The 19,809-nt window shown below is 37.3% G+C and overlaps 5 protein-coding genes across 8 annotated transcripts; 2 read left to right on the top strand and 3 right to left on the bottom strand.

The window, feature by feature from the left end:
* Positions 1–683: 683 nt before the first annotated feature.
* LOC121785319 (ubiquitin carboxyl-terminal hydrolase 18-like) lies at positions 684–5,748 on the top strand. The gene is made up of 11 exons (XM_042183703.1): positions 684–1,114; positions 1,914–2,082; positions 2,175–2,263; positions 2,349–2,434; positions 2,566–2,728; positions 2,829–2,952; positions 3,074–3,231; positions 3,797–3,881; positions 4,063–4,275; positions 4,384–4,445; positions 4,531–5,748. The coding sequence occupies exons 1-11, from the start codon at positions 834–836 to the stop codon at positions 5,450–5,452; spliced, it is 2,352 nt and encodes a 783-aa protein (XP_042039637.1). The 5' UTR covers positions 684–833; the 3' UTR covers positions 5,453–5,748.
* A 209-nt stretch (positions 5,749–5,957) lies between these two features.
* LOC121785320 (xyloglucan endotransglucosylase/hydrolase protein 3-like) lies at positions 5,958–7,109 on the bottom strand. Its single transcript, XM_042183704.1, has 4 exons — positions 6,894–7,109; positions 6,716–6,816; positions 6,437–6,633; positions 5,958–6,350 (listed from the first exon to the last, which is right to left on the bottom strand). Exons 1-4 carry the CDS (start codon positions 7,075–7,077, stop codon positions 6,014–6,016), a joined length of 819 nt encoding a protein of 272 aa, XP_042039638.1. The 5' UTR covers positions 7,078–7,109; the 3' UTR covers positions 5,958–6,013.
* A 1,450-nt stretch (positions 7,110–8,559) lies between these two features.
* Positions 8,560–9,698, bottom strand: LOC121784404 (fasciclin-like arabinogalactan protein 3). Its single transcript, XM_042182547.1, has 2 exons — positions 9,675–9,698; positions 8,560–9,213 (listed from the first exon to the last, which is right to left on the bottom strand). The coding sequence occupies exons 1-2, from the start codon at positions 9,696–9,698 to the stop codon at positions 8,719–8,721; spliced, it is 519 nt and encodes a 172-aa protein (XP_042038481.1). The 3' UTR covers positions 8,560–8,718.
* A 2,094-nt stretch (positions 9,699–11,792) lies between these two features.
* On the bottom strand, positions 11,793–14,413 carry LOC121785560 (serine/arginine-rich splicing factor RSZ22-like). Of its 4 annotated transcripts, none has more exons than XM_042184017.1 (6): positions 14,322–14,413; positions 13,889–13,992; positions 13,044–13,132; positions 12,572–12,803; positions 12,356–12,466; positions 11,793–12,129 (listed from the first exon to the last, which is right to left on the bottom strand). In XM_042184017.1, the coding sequence occupies exons 2-6, from the start codon at positions 13,975–13,977 to the stop codon at positions 12,084–12,086; spliced, it is 567 nt and encodes a 188-aa protein (XP_042039951.1). In that variant the 5' UTR covers positions 13,978–13,992; positions 14,322–14,413; the 3' UTR covers positions 11,793–12,083. The 4 variants fall into 4 exon arrangements, with proteins under 4 accessions (XP_042039951.1, XP_042039952.1, XP_042039950.1 ...); XM_042184018.1 differs by having other exon boundaries at positions 14,259–14,400; XM_042184016.1 differs by having other exon boundaries at positions 13,889–13,995; positions 14,259–14,392.
* A 3,668-nt stretch (positions 14,414–18,081) lies between these two features.
* LOC121784701 (probable sarcosine oxidase) lies at positions 18,082–19,711 on the top strand. Its single transcript, XM_042182913.1, has one exon. It carries the CDS (start codon positions 18,342–18,344, stop codon positions 19,560–19,562), a length of 1,221 nt encoding a protein of 406 aa, XP_042038847.1. The 5' UTR covers positions 18,082–18,341; the 3' UTR covers positions 19,563–19,711.
* The last annotated feature ends 98 nt before the right edge of the window (positions 19,712–19,809 follow it).

Below are 19,809 nucleotides of genomic sequence, written 5' to 3'. Positions count from 1 at the left end.
AATGCATATTAGATCTAACTTATTGGGCCATCTAAATCGTTAAATCTAATTTTAGATATCAATTGGGCTTCTTTCCGAAACGGCCCGTTAACAGGCAACGATTTGACTTGGTCAATTTTACTGCTATTAAATATTTTTCTTTTGTTTTTATTTTTGAAAAAAATATATTTTGATTTTTTAGCTTAGTAAATATGTTGTCACTTCTGATTCAGGGAAGATATTAGTATTATTTGACATGATTAAATATTAATTACAGTGATTTGGTATTAATTACCTGATTAAAAATACATATCGCACACATGAGATGCTCTATAAATTTTCCAAATACAATTAAATTACTAATAATGTGCCTCCTCCATGGTTACACCATGAGAATGGGAGTACATTTCATGATGATGAAGGCACTCTATAAATTTTCCAAATGATTATGTAATCATTGTACCAATATACCACGGCATCACATAATCATACGGTAAGGATTTTATATTAGTGAAAGAATATTACTTGTTCAGTGAAACAAATTCGGATACTAAATACTAATAAAAATTAAAAAGATCAAGAAAATAGTTAAAATCTTGTTGTGTGCATTTTCAATATTTTTCAATAAAAAAATGGAGAAAGGTTTTTGAGTCAACCACTCATTAAGGTTTTGTTAACAATCCATAATTAAAAGTGTAGATTTTATTGCCATAGAATAGAACAGAAACATGGAAATATTTTGTTAACCCAATTGAATCTCCCCCCTTTCCCCGACAGAAGCCCTAAATCCCAGCAATTTAATTGATGATTTCCACAATCATATCACAACACCGTGAGGAAATTGCAGATTGTAAATGCATGTCACGGCGGATCTTAACTGGTTCCTGCAATTCATAGTGTTGGCGTCAGTTGGGATTTTCGGCCTGCTGTATTTGGTGCGGAACACGGCCTCCAAATACTTCGTGGTGGACTCCAATTTCGATTCCGCCTCCGCCGATTACTCGTCCTTGGATCGCCAGAAGAGGGACAGTATGGCGGAGGCCGCCGGTGGCGCTGCTGAGGGTTTTGATTCATGCGTCGTGTGCGGCCTTCTCACCAAGAAACAGTGCGCCGGCTGCAAGATGGTTAAATACTGGTAATTACGTCTTAATTGTTCATATAATTGCTTTGTTTGGTGTTTAACGATGATAATTGCTGTGTATTTGTGCGTGTGGGTTTTGTGCTGGAAGCTTGGGTTTTATCTGGAAATAGTGATTATAATCTATAATTACGGCTTGCTTTATGTAATTTGTATCCTGGTCGTTGCGAATATTGCGAAGCTGAGCTTTGTCTGTATATGAAATAATCCAAAAGTTGTACTTTTTGAGTGGAATAGGGTGATTAGACTAGGATGCAATCATTCAACGCATAATGCATGCATGTGATCTGGAAAACTACTAAACTTTTGTGAATTGTGCTCAATGTACTGTAGTTCTACTGGTTCTTGAGCTTTGCTGGTAAAAGGAATCAAATTGTTTTGCTATTGTGCTTCTCAGTTACGGAGAGTGAAGAAGAGGCTCTATCTATATGTATTCTGTAGAGCCCTAGAGAAAGATGAATTATTGCACAGCATCATACTGGTTGCTATTCCGTTGATTGGCCGCCTGATATGCTCTGATACAGTGGGAATTATGTTAGTGCTTATTAGCATGGTTTTTCATCATCCGTTACGAAATTATTGTGGAAATAAACATCTGTGACTATTTTAGTTCAAATTTTACCTTGTCATTACTGCTTTAGATTTTCTTTTATGATATTAGAAGTTTCTGTTTTCATAAACTGGATTCTCAGTGTAATCTTCTAAATATGGTCTTATATACTGATGCATCAATAACTTTTATTACTGATCGATCCTGCTATTTTGCTAAAATTTATTGTGCCTGCCAAAACTCCAGTTCTGAAGCTTGTCAAAAATCTCACTGGACTGAGCACAAGACAAGATGCAAAGAAATGAAGTCACTTTACACAGCTAACTCTATGATGCCAAAATCCACTCTGAGAGGAAGGAAAACTTCAGTTGCACCTTCGGGAGGAAGCTCAAAGATTTACAAACCTTCAAACAAAGTATTTGATCACCCCATTTTCTGATTGCTAACTTACATATTACTAGTATTTACCTCCTCCAATATGAATTTCTTATATCATTCTTTTTTCAGATACTTTTCCCATACGAGGAATTTCTAAAATTTTTCACTTGGGACAAACCAGGCTATCCTCCTTGTGGACTTATAAACTGTGGAAACAGGTATTGTAGTATTTTGTTCTACATCTTACGTTTATATTTAAAATGTCAAATACCAATACTTGTCGTCACACTTGCTTTTATGCAGTTGCTTTGCTAATGTGGTTCTTCAGTGTCTTGCATACACCCGACCCCTTGTTGCCTATTTGTTGGAGAAAGGCCACCGCAGAGAATGTAATTACCTTGATCTAATCTATATGTTGATCATATTCTATGTGAACACAGTAACACATTATTCCATTTTTTTTCTTTGTTTTTATTGGTGGATTATCCTTACCTTTCCTTTCAATCTCTGTGTTATCCAGGTCAAAGGGATGATTGGTGTTTTCTTTGTGAATTTCAATTGCACATGGAAAGGGCTAGTCGAAGTGTTAATCCATTTTCTCCTATGAACATTCTTTCAAGATTGCCTAACATAGGTGGTAATCTTGGATATGGGAAACAGGAGGATGCGCATGAGTTTATGAGGTCTTTATAACTTGTTCCACATGTGGTTGCCACCACAACCCCCCCTCCCAAAAAAGTGCTCTCTTTAATTTCGGTTAAGTAACATGCAGTTGCTTTTCAGGTTTGCCATTGACATGATGCAGTCTGTATGCCTTGATGAGTTTGGTGGAGAAAAGGTTGTTCATCCTAGCTATCAAGAGACAACCCTTATTCAACATATATTTGGGGGTCGTCTTCGATCACAGGTGGCATGCATAATGAAGCTCGAGCTTTTATTTAGTTTGCTGTGTTTTCTTTTCCGTTCTTGTGTTTACCTCTAATGCTAAAGATCCCGCATCACGCTTGCTTAATCTGGTCCACTTTCAGGTTATATGCACAGAGTGTAATAATGTTTCAAACCAATTTGAAAATATGATGGATTTAACTGTTGAAATTCATGGGGATGCTGGATCAATGGAAGAGTGTTTGGATCAATTTACTGCCAAAGAACGGCTTCATGGGGATAATATGTATAAATGCGACGGGTAAGTGCTATATTTGCAAGTTCAGATTTTTATAGCAAAACTTATTCTCAAGAGTCATATTATAACCTTATCTTGAATTTTAATTTCACTTTGGAGCAATCTAAACTGGCACATTGATCAATAATTTCTGTTTAGCAAAACTTATTCTCAACAGTATACTATAATCTTATCTTGAATTTAAATTTCACTTTGGAGCAATCTAAATTAGCACATAGATCAATAATTTCTGTTTATACAATCTTGTGCTTTCAATTTCATCTGCCAATGTCAGGATATGTGTATTTTATTTTGGCTCGATTATCATCATTGTAACTGCTTTTATCCAATCTTTTTGGGTTCTTGCTGCACTTGTGAACTTATTTTTACTTTCTTTATAGTTGGCTATTTCTTCCATTTGATTCAGTTGACTCACATTTTAGTATTTTCCTTGACACTTGTGTCAAATCATATAATTTAGAGAAGTATTTGACTAATTGTCGATACCAAGTTATAAAACATGAAAATGCTATAATTTATGCAGTAGATATTGCAACTTTTGATCAATCTGGATGAGTTGTCCTTACAGTTGTAATGCATATGTCATGGCATGGAAACGCCTTACTGTCCAGCGAGCACCAAACATTCTTACAATTGCCTTGAAAAGATTCCAGGTCTGGTCATTTTATCTACCATGCTAAATATCGTTTCCCTAATATCTATGATTCTGTAGAAGTAGATGAAGCTTAAGCTTAAATATTCACATTTTATCTTTTGCCAAAAAAGTTAAAAAGTGAGTAATGGTATCAGTACACTGTCTGAGCTCTACTCCGTGTTTGTTCCTTTTTTGTTCAGAGTGGTAGATTTGGGAAGCTTAACAAGAGGGTGACTTTCCCAGAGACTCTGGATCTTAGCCCATACATGAGTGAGTTAGAAGACAGAAATGATGTTTACAAGCTGTATGCTGTTATTGTCCATGTGGACATGCTGAATGCATCTTTTTTTGGCCATTACATCTGTTATATTAAGGATTTCCATGGAAAGTGGTACAGAATTGATGATTGCAAGGTAACAGTTGCTGATTTTTCTGTTAGATTACATCCTTGTTCCTTTGGTGTAAGTCTTTCATTTTAGATCATTGGATTTTTGAACTTGCATATCGGTCTTCTTCTTTAGGTTGCTAGCGTTGATTTGGATGAGGTGCTTTCACAGGGAGCTTATATGCTCTTGTACAGCAGGTAATTCTATCGTTTATGGGGTTATCAAGATTAACAAATACTCTAAAATTTTGGGGTTATCAAGATGCCTGCCTGGTTTTGACAGGATGCATGCTCGACCATCATGCTTGCTTCCCACTGAATTATTGACAAAAGAAGAAAGTGAGAAATTGAAAATAACTGAAGTGAACTCTTCCATGAAACAACATGCTGATTCCTCAACTGATGCAGTATGCACTGACAGTCCTCTTGATTTAGAGCAACCATCTACTAATGGTTCGGGATATAAGGTCAATAGTGAGGAAGAATTGTCGTTAACTACAGCCACAAAAGATGCAAAAGGAGATACAAAAATGGCATCTCCTGACTTAAGTTTGCCTATTGTCAGCGATGCTGAACTTCACAACAAAGACGGATTGCCCACCACACAAATAGAAGTTCCTTCCACCAGAAATCATGGTGACGAGCCAGATCAAACTAGCACTTCATTGGTTGATGCTTCGTCTACAGAATCAGACACCAAGTGTTACGAGGCATCCTCATCTACTTCTGATGTTCAAGCAAGTTGTGGGAATGAAGTCAATAGTGATTTAGGCTCATCCACAAAGTTGACCGAAGCATCCACTGCAGTTGGGAACTGTAAAGATGATGTAGACAGCAGAACGTGTAGTGTCCCAGCCATGGATACCACCAGTAAGGTCCTAGATAAAGAGAACTCTGCTAGTTTAACATCTAATGATGGAAATATTGGGCATGATAACGGCTCATCGTCCTCTGGTGATAATAAAAAGTCTATGAAGAAAGCAGATGGCGGAAGTTCCTCAGAAAAGTGTAAGCCTCTCTTCCGGCCTGGTTTTTTTGGAAAACCGCCACTAAAGAAGCTAAATAACCATACAAATGAAGCTGCGCATGAAAATGGTGGCTGGTTGAAAGAAAAGATTCACATAACACATGAGAATGGAGATGTTTCTACAGAATCTAATATGCGTAAGAGCCTTGTAAATGGGGATTCCGCGAGTGGAATATGATCAGATAGAAACTTCAGATGTGTCGAGAAGATTCACTCACGAGTGGTGCTCAAATTTGTCGAATCAAATGCAGAAGATTGGAGTTATTTATGCAGGTGGATTCAATAGAGTTGATGTGTTGAGAAGATTCAAACCTCAAAGTCTTAGAAATAACGTTGACTATGTGCTGGTAAGAGCAAAATTCTTTTCTCTTTTCTTTGCTGTTTATAGCATTCGATTATCCCATCCCCACAACTGGATGCGCTGGGAATATATATCATTGGTTTCAATATTTACAGGAATCTTGGATACTCTTATTGTCTATCCTTCAATCTCTTTCTCTGACTGAAATCTAAATTCTTTTTTACTAAGTATCATATTGCTACCTTTGACTGGAAATCTGAGCATTTATGTTTAAAGATGAAATATACTAATAACAATCAAGGTTTAAAATAGTGTTATTATTTTACAACATAGTAATATGGAATAGAATCATATCCTTCAAAAGTAGGAACGTTACAACTAATTTAGTGGAGAAAAGACCCATTAAAATAGCTCTCTGTAGGAGTTGAAGAAATCCCTTCACTTATTGAATGCACATTCTGGCTTGGCAGTATAAGGTTGAGCACAGTAGTCATAAGTCATGTACAATCTTCTATACTGCTTCATTTTTTGTAATTGCCCATTTCCAAACTGCCAATAGTTTAATCTGTTGCAGCGGGGGCCGAGGCTGGCGGGGCAAGCCTTGAACCCGAAATCTTGAAAACGAGCTATAAATGGAGCTTGGCTCCAATCCACAGTTCCTGACCAATCTGCATTCCATACACTTGCTTCAATATGCATCGGCTTTGACGGATAGTCTATTCCGTGTGCATAGTTGTTGTTGAACACCCTTATCGGGATATAATCCACCAAGAATCTGCAATATTATTTGTTACAAGTACATATGGTCAAGTATCAAAAACTTGTATACATCCAGATTAACAGAGACGGACGGATACGTACACTATCTGGTGAGAGTTCCATAGAATTTCATAAGTGTGGAAATCTTCTGAAGGATTGAACCAAAGATTGAAGCTTTGCTCTCTGTGGCCTCCATCGTTGTTATACACATTGGTTTGGACCGTGCCGTTGGTGCCCAGAAACTCGAAGTCGAGTTCATAGTGATTTCCTGGGTCCTGGTTGTCTGGTGCTGAAGTTAACTGCCAATAACCAAGAAAACGTTAAAACTAGTTCAATTATCAAGAAAACATTAGTTAAAAAGTGAATTAGTACAATTCTTACATAGAAGCTTGTAACTATTCCTCCTGTTTTCCTCTCTGGTATCTTCATCCTTATGTGAAACAACCCTGACCTATACTCCAATTTTGACCTAAATCCAGCTCCTATACATACACACACTCAAACATTATATTCATGATTTTATTTTACAAGAGTGAGTGAGAGAGAGAAAGATAGAGACCATAGGACTTATCCATCAAGAGTTGAACTTGAGTTCCTTGAGGATCAACAGAGAAATGATCGGATCCCCATAGATAGTTATAGTAATTATGAAAACTATTTTGTGCAAGAATTTCTTGCATTAAGAAAAAGGAAACAAAAACTAGCATAACCATAATGCGAATAGCCATGGAAGAGTTGATCATTGATCAATGAGCAATAATGATTACTATTACTATTACTATTACTATTACTTCTTTGATATAATTCATGAATGGTTATTCCTCTATATATAGGGATGATTTTTCAACATTTCAAGCACGTAAAGTTATACACATGCAATACAATTATGGCATGATTAGCCAAATCTTGTGATATTACACCTTTTTTTTGGAAATGATTAGGGAGAAGAGGTGAGAATAATTAATTGTGCTATATATGTGGTAAATTTAGTTACAAAATATTTACACGCAATAGTATTTTCAGTTAAACATGGACAAAGTGAGAATAGTTTGATTCTGAGTATCAATTATGTGCCGCAATTAGCACTATCATAAATCATGCTTATTTATTGAGTTGCTAAAAAAAGATGGGACAGTTAACAAAACAACCTCGGACTTATGACAAATCCAACTCATTAATTGAGATACATTCTCTTTTCATTGTTTGTAAACCAAATCATATCTATATGCAAATTAATATGTGGATGTTAATTGTCATAAAAGGTTGTGTAGATCATGCTACAGTGCACGTGATAACTGTATCCAAATTGTAGTTTGTCGTTTAGCTAGTTAGGACTTAGGATCCTCCCAAATTTTAACATTTGTCCTTTGTTAAACAACATCATCGATAAGTAATCATGTTTGTAGTTAGTTGTCAAAAATAAGCTTGATTCAGTCTAATGGGCCAATCTAGTTTTGAGTGGGTTTGTACTTGGGGATTTTATTAGGCTAAAACTATTGTAAATACATTTTGGGCCTATATTTTGAAGTCCAATGGGCTCCTCCGAAAAAAAAAGAAACTCTATACCATCTGCTACTTAAGCAAAAATAGTACTACCAATTAGTACTTTTCTAATTTTAAAAAATTAATTTACAGGCCATTTATTTATTTACACTGAATAATTAAAATTTCAAAATTTCATATCTAAAACAAAAAAATCTACTAAATCAAAATTTAAAAAATGGCATAATCTATCAAACACAAGTAATACTATAACATCTACATAAATATATTAATCAAATTAAATAAGAAAAAATAACAAGAAATTAATACATAGTACTCCATAAAGAAAGAAAAGGAAACAAGAAATTGGAAAAAAAAGTAGTGTGAAACTGTGAATGGTTGTCCAGTTCCAGGATAGGAGTACTATAAAGTCACTCTTATTTCCAATTTCGTCAAAATAATTACAATTTACATAATATTTTACACACATACGAATATAATATAGCTGATTTTTCAAGCTTTGTTGCATCAATATTAATATACTATAAAAACGAAACTCTAGTAAATATAACTTATAATAACTCATCAAAAACGACAATGTAAAATGCAATACTTGTTTTATTATATTCTCCCAATTGTTCCGTACCATTTTTTATTGGAGAAGACAAAAAACAAATTCTTTATTTCCGCGTTGGCTTCTCCCACAAACTGTCTCATCTCATCTCATCTCATCTCATCTCACTGCCTCCCCATTTCACTGCCTCGCCACCGCAACCAACGCCGCCAATCCAATCACCAGCCCTAATTTCACCCCCAAATCCACTCCCCCGCTCGTCTCCTTCTCCGACGTCAGATCCGCCGCCGCATTCACATCTTCTCCTTCATCGGCCGCCGCATCCGGGCTAGGCACCGGCGACGGAGCCTCCGTCTCCTCCACAGGTTCCTTCTCCACCGGACTCGCCGGAGGCGGAGTCTTCATCTTCGGCCGCCGGTGGAGGAGGAGTCGCCGGCGTTTCGACGTAGGTACCGTCCATCCCCGGGGCGATGATGGGCTGGGAGATGTTGAAGGGCTGGGCGGCGACGGGGTTGACGAAATTGCAAACGAGGGGAGAGCCGAAGACGATGGTGCCGTCGCGGCGGCGGACGACGTCGATGAAGCCCTGCTGGCCGTTGGCGACGCCGGAGGACTGGTAGAGGGTGGTCTTATTGGCGGGGGTGAGCTTGGACATGTCGAAGTAGTCGAGGATGACGTGGAGGGTGAGGATGCTCTTCTGGACGTCCTCGGGGAGCTGCATTAGGGTTCCGATGCGGTCGTTGGGGAGGCCGAGGACCGTGATGGTGCGGCGGCTGTTCACTTGCCAAGAACCCACCCCACGCAAGAGCCAACTTAAAATGATCTTAAAATGGAATTATTCTATAAAAAATAAGAATCAATTCCACTTAAATTCTCCAAGAACTAGTGACGGAGCTACTATAGGGCCTGGCCTGGCTTCCATGAAACCCAACAATTTATAGTTTTTGTAGATAGTAATATATGCATATGCATATGTAGAATACATATGAAGTTGTTGTTCAATTGGTATTTGTTTCTATATTAGATGTATTTAGACCCGAGTTCGCAACTCGCTCTCTCGTGTGACATGTCCATAGAGTAACAACTTTTCCCGTTTGCCCATGTTACACATATGTGTAATAAGCACTCCACATTAAGCTACATAATACGTAATATTCGATGCATGACCTAGTCCATTCTCATAAACGAATATACCAATGTGTTGTACTCCTAAACAAAACATAATTCAAAATGTACAAGCAAATATATCAAATAATGATATAATGTCCATTATAACCTTCTCACACCATCACCACTGCCCATCTCCATCCTCGATGCCTTGTCGCTTTGGTAAACATCGTTCCTCACGTCGCTTGAGTAGAAAAAAATGATGGTTTGCTTCTCCTAAACAATTGTCTCGCATATACATATCCTATATGGCCAGTCAGTTGAATAGAGTCGAGTCTAGTTTAGGCGAACTTGATCTATGATCGTGCGAGTTCGTGCAAAGTCATTTTTTAAAGTTAGTACCTACTTGCATAAACATAGTAGTTTAACTTGTTAATTTACGCTCAATACTACTAGTCGTTATGAATGAAGCTTGAGACTATCTTCGCCATCGCCAATTTCTCAATAATGAGATCCATCATCGCCAATTTCTCCAACATATGTTTGATGCACACTGTCCAAAAGACAAGCCAGTATCTCATCCACTAAGAATGTTTAATCTTCTAATCTCATCCATGCATTTGTTCATCTCCTTCATCACATCCTTGAATATCCATCCTTTTAACTCCTCGACTATTGGAGCTTAACATTGCATCCCCTTTGAGTTAAACTGGATCGAGTTAGGTCGAGTTTATGGATGATATTTTAAGACCCATGCACGAAAAACAATCGCACGATTTTGCTTTCATTTCGCTCTATTACTATGCTAATCAAGAGATAAGCTCCTCTCTTTTGTGTGTGGATTATGTTTTTTCAATTTGTTTCCTTACTTCCATTTCTAACAAGATTGTACGTTATCTAGAAAAAGTCATTGTTTTCATTTTCGTAATTAATTTGATCTAGACCAACTTATATCTACAAAACATATGAAGTTCTATTTTATGGTAGTTATATAGCAACTGAGTTTTCTTCAAGAAAGAACCTTTAATTTTACATAATTTAATATGAGGAACTTTTTTCACAATTTAATTTGATCATTATAATTGACAAACTTTTTCTAAATTTACGATCTACAAGGATATACCTATCAAGCGAATTTGATTATTTTACAAATAACATTCTGAAAGTGAATTCAAAGTGACATTGTAAAAGTAAAATTTTCGTATTAATATGATAGAACTCCAAAATAAAAAGTTTACCCTGTCTGACAATCAACCATTAAAAGCATGATTATTAATAGGAAACACATTGTTTTGACTCAATAAACCAAACAAATTTCAACTGCCAAAGAACTTTAAGTTTACAAAGGCAAATGAAGCGATTCTAAACTAGCAAGTCTCATTCGTGAAAACAAGACCAAGATACATGGTCACATGCCAAACAAAGCAAAATTCATGCAGATATTTTGTATTATCGTCTCAAAACATACAAAATATTCACCTTCTCCATTGGTGAATACTCAAAAATCCACCAACTAAAGCAAACGGTCAAAAAGAGCTAATCAAACATACCCTAAAAACAGAGACCAAGACAAATCCAGCCACAAATCCAAAAATTTCTAAGCGGGTAAACAGGCTGATTGCAGATACCTTTGTTGAAGGCAACAAAATTTCTAACCCGAACAATCGCAGAAAAATATTCAAAGATCATTTTTCAAAGTCTAAAGAAATAACTTAGGAATCTAGGTTGTGTCAGCTTCTACAGTGAACGCCACAAGGTCCATGAAATAATATCAATCTCTGATTTCACTAGTCGAGGGGGAGGGGGAGGGGGAGGGGAGGGGTTGAAGAACTGCAGTGAGTGGGTCGTTCACTACCAAAGCCATAAACTATAAAGATAACATCTCAACGAGGGGAAAAATGCGCCAGGCACAAAGATCCCAACCGAGTGTCGGTGAAGAGGGTAACATTGTGATAGAGTAACATGCAACTTTCAGCCCCCCTAAGTCAGCATTCTCCCCACATCTTGCAACTCAAAGGGAATAGAAGTCAACACGTTCCATTTAAGAAGAATTACGAACTTGTCATAAGCATTTGACGCAGGCTTTCAATAAATCAAATCAAATAACACTATTTGGGGAGAAGGAGCATCACATCCGCATATATGCAATCAAAGAAGCATCTACCACTCTAGCCAGTTGGGATCCACAATGTTTCAAATTGAAGATCCCACAGCAGGGCAGTGAAGGGCGAAAGAGAAGTGCAGATGCAGAAAACCAATGAAGCAGTACCACGTAGAGACCTCGACACAAAAACAAAATCATAAAGCTTTAGCAAAGTTCCATAAAAGACAATAATAGAACATATCATCTATGAACAACAGATCCGGAAGTTGTGAGATAAGTGCTATTTCAAGAGAGGTTTGCATATGACGAACACGTAATAGGGAAAAAGTAACAAACTTACTACTGAAGTAGTAAAGATAACCAAATGCCTCAGTCGAAGCTGAAGGTGTCGCCCCACTTACATAGCAGTAACAAAGTCCAAGCAGAGTAAACACTACTGTAAAAACTGCACCATCAGTTCAAATACTGAATAAGATAAATGCTTAGCTCCTGCTTCTGCGTCTTTCGACTCTTTCCCTAGGACCATCTCTGCATAACAAGACACAAATGTAAATCGCCTATAAGGATCTAAAGTAGGCTTGTACACAAAATACAACTACATCTTGAAAGTTGCAACTGAAGAAATTAAGCATTAAAATATCAATTTTAGGTCCAGCCATTTCTTAACATTTTCATTTGTCCTATTTGACAAGTGAAAGAACTCATTATAAGAGATGCATTGGCATGGGGAAATTTTAAAGGAATAAAAACTAACCCGTTAGCATATGGCACTTCCTCTCGTCCACGATAAGGCGACCTGCTGAAGCTGCGATCTTTGGGTGATAAGCTTCGACGCCGAGGGGAACGCGCACGAGGACTATAACTCCTGTTGCAGCAACATGACATCAAACAATACAAACAATGAAACAAGTCAAGACAAATATTCAAATCAACATACTGGTTTAGCTTTTTCTCTATTAATAAACAATACCTCCGACCATAACTTGGACTCCGACGGTATCTAGGAGGGCTGCGACTTCTACGCCTTCCAGTACCACCACGAGTTCTGCACTCACGAGCAAAATGACCAGCCTCGCCACATTCATAACACTTCAAATCAGAACCAGACCTTCCGCGACCACCACCGCCACCACCACCACCACGGCCTCCACCGCCACCACCGCTGGAGTTATGTGAGAGTTCAACTCTCCATCCATTTTTGCCTTCACCAAAGATCACAACAACAAGGTAACACTAGATGCTGATTGAAAATAAAGCTACAGAATAACTTTTTTTGTTTTGGTTTGAAGGAGGGGGCAGGGAGAAATAGAAATTCAAAATAAAGATGGACTTTTTAGCTCAAAATGTGTGCAGGATGTTAATGTTCTTGAAGTTTCATCAAATGTAGTCAGCTTAGAAACATTAGCAGGGAGCAGACTAAAGTTAAAAGTTTCAAATCAAACCATCAAGATCTCTGATGGCATCTTGGGCATCTCTTCGATCGTCAAAATCAATGAAAGCATAGCCTGGAGGTCTTCTGGCAACCCATACACTGGAAAAAACATTAATATTAAAAAAGATACAAGCACAAGAGATAATGTGAAAAATTGAAAAACTAATATATTCAAGTGGCAAACACAAATCCACATGCTTAACAAATGAAAAACATGATGTTCAACAGCAGTCATTCAAAGCAAACATCTAGCCTAGCTCCTTTAAGAACCACCACTACCAGCCGAGGATAGTTTTATCACTGTGTGTCACAAAGTATTGAAGCTAAAATATAGTAGTCATCCAATACTTTTGTTCAAATGGAGAAAAAAATTCTTTTATAGAATAGTCCACAGATATCAGACCCTTATCAGATAAATTTATTAGAGAACAAAATTCTTTTATATAATAGTCCACATGAATTATATATAATATTGTTGACAGAGTGAGCCAAAAGAAGACATTATCACTTGCAGGGAGATAAAAAAAACCATCACAACCACCCAGCGCACCATGCACTAAAGCATCTCCGAACACATTTACTCCATACCAAAAAATTGTCACTCCATAAGCACGGCAAAAAAGTCCTAGAAGTTACAGCTCGAAACATAATACTACTATATACTACTCCTTACAAGATATTGCTTGAAAACTAGATGGTTAAATAGGCAGACATTAAAATTCAACTTCCAGGAGCATTTTCAACTTTTTCCAATATATTTACAAGAAAGACTTCATTTAAGATTTAACTTCCACAAGGACAAGGGGCTAAGTAGCAACTAGCAATATACGATAGCAACTACTGTGCGATTTTTACCTTCTGATAACGCCAAACACACGAAATTCATCCTCGAGTTCGCGCTCAGTGACTCGGGGATCAAGATTTCCAACATAAACTCTGGACATCTTGACTTACTAGAACTGCAAGAACAATCTCAAAATGCAGATAGATCAGAAATAGCAGGGGAACCAATCATATCACCGATCTTAAATACATAAACAGAATTTCAAACATAACATCATACAGACAAACCGAACAAAATAACAAAAAAAAAAAGAACTTTCTCAAAAATTAAAAAAAAATCATTCATATTTTCACCGCAGTGTGAAGTTGCAACATCAAATTGGCGCACATAAAATCCAAGACCCAATGCAAAATTATGAATCCAATAGATACGATTACGGACCATAACAACGCCGGATTTGTTCTAGACGGAAAATTTTAACAAATGAGATAGAGAGAGAGAGACCTGCTGCAAGTCTGAAACCCTAGTGTTGAAGCTGGCGAAAAACCCTAGGAGAATGAGCGGCTAACCTTGTTAAAGGCTAAGAGGGAACAACGTTTGAAATTACTTTAGTGACCCTTCCGTATTTTCTTAATCGTATTTAAAAAATACAAAATATCCAAAATTTAATTTCAACGATTTTCATTTTTTTTTCGTTACAAATTGTACAATATTAATTTTTAATTTTTGAAATCACAAAATATCAAAAAATGTATATGCGTCCTACAACTTTAAAATTAATTAAAAATCATCTAAAATTCAAATTTGTTCGCAATTAATATATATCAGCTAAAAATCAAATTACTATGTATCAATTCATGAATGCATTATGAATTTGAATTTGAATTTTTTTTGTTGTGTGTAATTATTAAAAAATTGAATTTCGTGATTTTTAACTAATTTTTAATATTACGAGATTATTTATACATCAATTAATTCTAAAGGTGATTCTTATAGTGTTGGGCTTGTGTCTCACCAAAAGTGCTTATGACTTTGGGCTTGTGTTAAATTGGGCCTGGGTCCATATTCTTTTTCCAATAAGTCTTATGATGTTAGGCTTGTGTCAAGTAAAAATGATAAATTCGATGAAGTGTGTAAACCTCACATCAGACTTTAGAAAGTCCGAGCTATTGATCAAATGAAATTTGAACTCATTCCAAATTTGGAAAAATGATATTTTTTGTACTTTTTAAGAAAAAATGGCTAAACATAAACTTTTAGTATAATTGATTCGTTATCCATTAACTTTTCTTTCATAAAGAAAAAAGCAAAATGTCCAATTACATTCGTATATAGTACTCCTCCGTCCCATATAATTTGGGACACTTTGACCGGGCACGGATTTTAAGAAATGTAATGAAAAGTGAGTTGAAAAAGCTAGTGGAATGTGGGTCCTACTTTTATATATTAGTTTTATAATTAAATGTGAGTAGAAATGAGTTAGTGGAATGTGGGGTTCACTATCAAAAATGGTAAAAGTGAAATGGGTCAAATTATATGGGACGTCCCGAAATGGAAAACTTGGTCAAATTATGTGGGACGGAGGGAGTACAAAATTAGACCAAATTGTCAATTTCTCAACTAACCGAAATGAATTGATTTATACCGATACTAAGGCCATCCACAATAGGCGCCCAGCGACCGCCCAGCCGAGCGCCGGCGCTGGGCGGTTCGCTGGGCGGTCTATTGCAGTCGCCCAGCGGACGATTGGAGAGAGAAACCGCGCAGCGCTGGGCGGTTTCGTGGCGCTGGGCGATCCGCTCGGCGCTATTGCAGCGCCCGGATCACCCAGCGCGATTTTTTTTTAAATTCAAATTTTTGAAATTCGAATTTTTTTAAAAAAATCAAATATAAAAAAATATTATTTATTTATAAAAATTGTTTTCTATATATAAAAATCAATTTTTATAAATAAATTTATACTAGAAATTCGTAATAGCCCATATATATTTAATGGGCTTGCGAATTTATGAAACTCATTCTTGGTTGTCTCTCTTTTATAGAGACATCCTTGAATGTTTTATGTTCCACTTTCGATGTGGGACAAACTCATTCAAGGATGTTTCTCTTTTATAGAGAGATATCCATGAATGTTTTATGTTCCACTTTCGATGTGGGACAAACTCATTCAAGGATGTTTCTCTTTTATAGAGAGATATCCTTGAATGTTTTATGTTCCACTTTCGATGTGGGACAATCTCATTCAAGGATTTTCTATAAAATTGTATTTTAAATTATGTCATTTTTTTTTTAGATTTTAATTATGTCTTTTTTTTATTTTTTAACTTTAAGTTGTAATGTTATTTTAAATTTTTATTTGTAAATTTAATTAATGTAATTTTTTTTAATTATGTAATTTTTTTTAATTATGTACTTTTTAAATTTTATTAATATTAGTGAATTTTCCCGTATATGTCTCGTAAATTAAATTTCGTATATTGCGTTATTGTTAATTATTGCATTTTGTATATATTTGTTAATAGTGATGTGGATAGTATGTGGCTAGGCTATGGCTGGGCTATTGCTGGGCTATTTGCTTGTTTTGATGATGTGGCAGGAGGATTTTTAGTGCTGATGATGTGGCAGTGGCTAGGCTATGGCTGGGCTATTGCTGGGCTATTTCTATTGTGGATGGCCTAAGTAATAAGAAGAGAACATGCGTCGTTATCTTTTGAATATGCAAATAAGTGATCTTTTATTTATTTATTTTCCGAGCAAGAATTGATTGAAATGGGAAGATTTACAAAAGTGGCCGTCCATTTATTTTATTTTAATTAAATGTTGCTAGTTCATGTCAATTTGGGATTTTATATTAAAAGCAAGTGCCTAAGCATCATCTTGCTTTGCGTAGTGCTTCATAATAATATAAGTAAACGATAATTACAGAATCATCACTTTTTTATTGTCATTTTTTAATTAATAAATAAAGTCGAGTGAAGCCATATGTCGGCCATTTTTAAGTTAAAGTTCTTACACGATTCTTCTTTTTACAAGCTTATTAACTTGTCACCTAATTATATCAAATTGTCAATGTCAACATAATTAAATAAAAATTTATTGGTCCGGACACGTTTTCATATGATATGTTTAGTCAATCACTTAACACACTAAGACGATATATTTAGATCGGTAAATTTTTTTAGTAGATTAGACAAAAGATGTTGGTTATAAAAAATTAAGGGCATGATGATGGCGATGGCACTAAATAAGACATAAATATCTCACGTCTTAATTTGTTACACTTTCTGTTTTGACATTTTAATCAATCACTCATCTTATAAATTTTTTTAGTTGAGTGGTTGTTAGATATTTTAATCATAGTGGTTGCTAAGGTTCATTTAGAGGAGGTGACTGGTGAGCCGTTGGTTTGGTCAAATTCCTATCTTTTCATTGAGAATTTGCTATCACTATATAACTAATTTCTAAATATGTCACGTTCGTCGTGGTGCCAATATAAGGCAATTGAATGGCTATCATTGTTCATAATCTTTTAGCCCTCGTGAATACTATTTGCGTCGAGCCTTCCACGTTTGTGGGCCTAGCTTCTAGAATCATTTTGTACTTCTTGATTACTATTCATGTTTGAATTTAAAATAAATATGTGTCTATGTGTATATATTTATGATTGCGTGGAATATGATCATTCATCTTTAACCAAATGTCACAAAATGTCCTAATTAGCTTTAGGCAGGGAGCCGCTTAAATCTTTTGATCACTTGTACTACCTCGTTCATAAAAAATAAATAAAATTGTAAATAACACAAATTATAATGCACAATTGGTAAATTAAGAGAAAGATGTAAAAGCTTATGGAAGTGTGATGGTGTTAGAGGAATGTGGAGTCTATATTTAGTTTAAAACTTTCCATATTTAGAATTGATTTAATTTTAATGAACGATCCAAAATGATAAAACTAGTCTATTTTTTGTGGGTAGAGATATTACTTTTAAAGGTATTTACAGATTAGCGAGATGCATGTCTTTGAGTTCGCGGAAGAAATTTAGTTGAATTTTAGCTCATCAGTATCTTTTAAAATTAACCAAAATCTATAATAGTATTTATTTATTTTTAATATTTATCACACAATGAAAAAATTCAATCGTTGCATCTAATATATTGTTGAGGTTTTCATACGAACCATGTAATTTCTGTATAAATAGAAAGCATCATTTAATTTACTAGCAATAACGTTGTCATAAAATTTTTTAACTACCATATCAAATACAATTTCATAAAAATAATTCGTCCTACAATTTCTTACAATTTGATCTGATGGAGTTGTAGTTTTCACAATGACTAGCCTAGAGTTCCTTTTCTAACTCAAAGACTGTAATTTCTTGAGTGTTACAGATTTATTGTTTTGTTGCGGTACAAGTAGTGAATGTTGTCGTACCCATTGATGCTTCCTTACATAAATCCAAATTCCAAGCCATCACAATTCACACACTGCCACCACATAACACCACCAATTCTAATTCAGAGGCGATGGAGGATCAGTTCGATGTTATCGTCATCGGCGCCGGAGTCATGGGCAGCTCCACCGCCTACCAGACCTCCAAGCGCCACCTCAAGACCCTCCTCCTCGAGCAGTTCGACTTCCTCCACCACCGCGGCTCCTCCCACGGCGAGTCCCGCACCACCCGCGCCACCTACCCCGAGGACTACTACTCCGGCATGGTCCTCGAGTCCTCCCGCCTCTGGCGCCAAGCCGAGTCCGAAGCCGGCTACAAAGTCTGCTTCGACACTCGCCAGCTCGACATCGGCCCCTCCGACAACAAAGCCCTCCTCGCCGTCATCGACAGCTGCCGGAAAAATTCCATCGCCGTTGCCATCCTCCGGCGCCTCCAGCTCCTGGAGGAGTTCTCTGGAATGTTCGACATTCCGGAGGACTGGATCGGCGTCGTCACCCAGCACGGCGGCGTCATCAAGCCGACTAAGGCCGTCGCGATGTTCCAAGCCCTAGCGCTCCGAAACGGCGCCGTGCTAAGGGACAACGCCGAAGTTGTTGGTATAAGTAGGGACGGGAGAACTAACGAGATCGTCGTGGCCACGGCCGGTGGCATGAGCTATCGCTGCCGAAAATGCGTGATCACGGCGGGGCCGTGGACACGAAAGCTGGTGAAGAAGGCGAGAGGAATCGATCTCCCTATACAGCCGTTGGAGACCGCGGTACATTACTGGAAAGTCAATGAGGGGCACGAAGGTAAATTTACCATCGAGAGCGGCTTCCCGACATTCGCCAGCTACGGCGAGCCGTACATATACGGGACGCCATCACTGGAATTCCCAGGATTGTTGAAAATCCCTGTGCACGCGGGCCGCGCGTGCGATCCCGAGGATCGCACGTGGGGGGCGCCTCCAGTGCTGGTGGATGCACTAAGGGCATGGATTAAGGGCCGGTTCGGGGATATAATTGATGTGGCGAAGCCAGTGCTGACGCAGTCGTGCATGTACTCGATGACGCCCGACGAGGACTTTGTGATCGATTTCCTCGGCGGGGAGTTCGGGGAGGACGCCGTGGTGTGCGGCGGGTTCTCCGGACACGGGTTTAAGATGGCACCGGTGGTGGGGCGGGTGGCGGCCGATCTCGTGGAGAGCGGCCGGGCTGATGGCGTGGAGCTCACGCGCTTTAGTGTGGGGAGATTTGATGGAGAGAATCGTAATGGGAATGTCAAGGATTTTGATGATCAAGTCATGTCCCATTGAGGAGACTGCACGTTAATTTTTCCAAGTCAAATGTGTATTTGCAAATTGTAACGTGTAGTTAGTTAGTTGTCGTGTGTGATTAAGGCTTCCAAAGAAATATGCAAGTGTTGTGTGTGATGTCGCTCTCAATCCACGTGTCTTAAATGTCCTATTGTGTCATATTTATGTGCTGTATTTCATTCACTTTTTATTCTCTCCAACTCATCAGTGAGAATTAAGGCATTAAAAATTTAAAAGCATGTATGTA

This window comes from Salvia splendens, chromosome 21 (genome assembly GCF_004379255.2).
Source record: "Salvia splendens isolate huo1 chromosome 21, SspV2, whole genome shotgun sequence".
In the NCBI taxonomy this organism is placed as follows: Eukaryota; Viridiplantae; Streptophyta; class Magnoliopsida; order Lamiales; family Lamiaceae; genus Salvia; species Salvia splendens.
This window is presented reverse-complemented; position numbering and strand designations above follow the sequence as displayed.

What these genes read in the sequence shown, in the direction of transcription:
- LOC121784404 (XM_042182547.1), bottom strand. Translation starts at nt 9,698, where the DNA reads ATGGAGATGGGCAGTGGTGATGGT. An exon ending in AGATGGGCAGTGGTGATGGT is followed by an intron (nt 9,214 to 9,674) that starts GTGAGAAGGTTA and finishes TTCCATTTTAAG; the next exon opens with ATCATTTTAAGTTGGCTCTT.
- LOC121785320 (XM_042183704.1), bottom strand. Translation starts at nt 7,077, where the DNA reads ATGATCAACTCTTCCATGGCTATTCGCATTATGGTTATGCTAGTTTTT. An exon ending in GAATAGTTACAAGCTTCTAT is followed by an intron (nt 6,634 to 6,715) that starts GTAAGAATTGTA and finishes GGTTATTGGCAG; the next exon opens with TTAACTTCAGCACCAGACAA. An exon ending in TGGAACTCTCACCAGATAGT is followed by an intron (nt 6,351 to 6,436) that starts GTACGTATCCGT and finishes ATAATATTGCAG; the next exon opens with ATTCTTGGTGGATTATATCC.
- LOC121785560 (XM_042184017.1), bottom strand. Translation starts at nt 13,977, where the DNA reads ATGTCCAGAGTTTATGTTGGAAATCTTGATCCCCGAGTCACTGAGCGC. An exon ending in GTGTTTGGCGTTATCAGAAG is followed by an intron (nt 13,133 to 13,888) that starts GTAAAAATCGCA and finishes TGTTTTTTCCAG; the next exon opens with TGTATGGGTTGCCAGAAGAC. An exon ending in TGCCATCAGAGATCTTGATG is followed by an intron (nt 12,804 to 13,043) that starts GTTTGATTTGAA and finishes TCTTTGGTGAAG; the next exon opens with GCAAAAATGGATGGAGAGTT.
- LOC121785319 (XM_042183703.1), top strand. Translation starts at nt 834, where the DNA reads ATGCATGTCACGGCGGATCTTAACTGGTTCCTGCAATTCATAGTGTTG. An exon ending in CTTATAAACTGTGGAAACAG is followed by an intron (nt 2,264 to 2,348) that starts GTATTGTAGTAT and finishes GCTTTTATGCAG; the next exon opens with TTGCTTTGCTAATGTGGTTC. An exon ending in ACAGAATTGATGATTGCAAG is followed by an intron (nt 4,276 to 4,383) that starts GTAACAGTTGCT and finishes CTTCTTCTTTAG; the next exon opens with GTTGCTAGCGTTGATTTGGA.
- LOC121784701 (XM_042182913.1), top strand. Translation starts at nt 18,342, where the DNA reads ATGGAGGATCAGTTCGATGTTATCGTCATCGGCGCCGGAGTCATGGGC.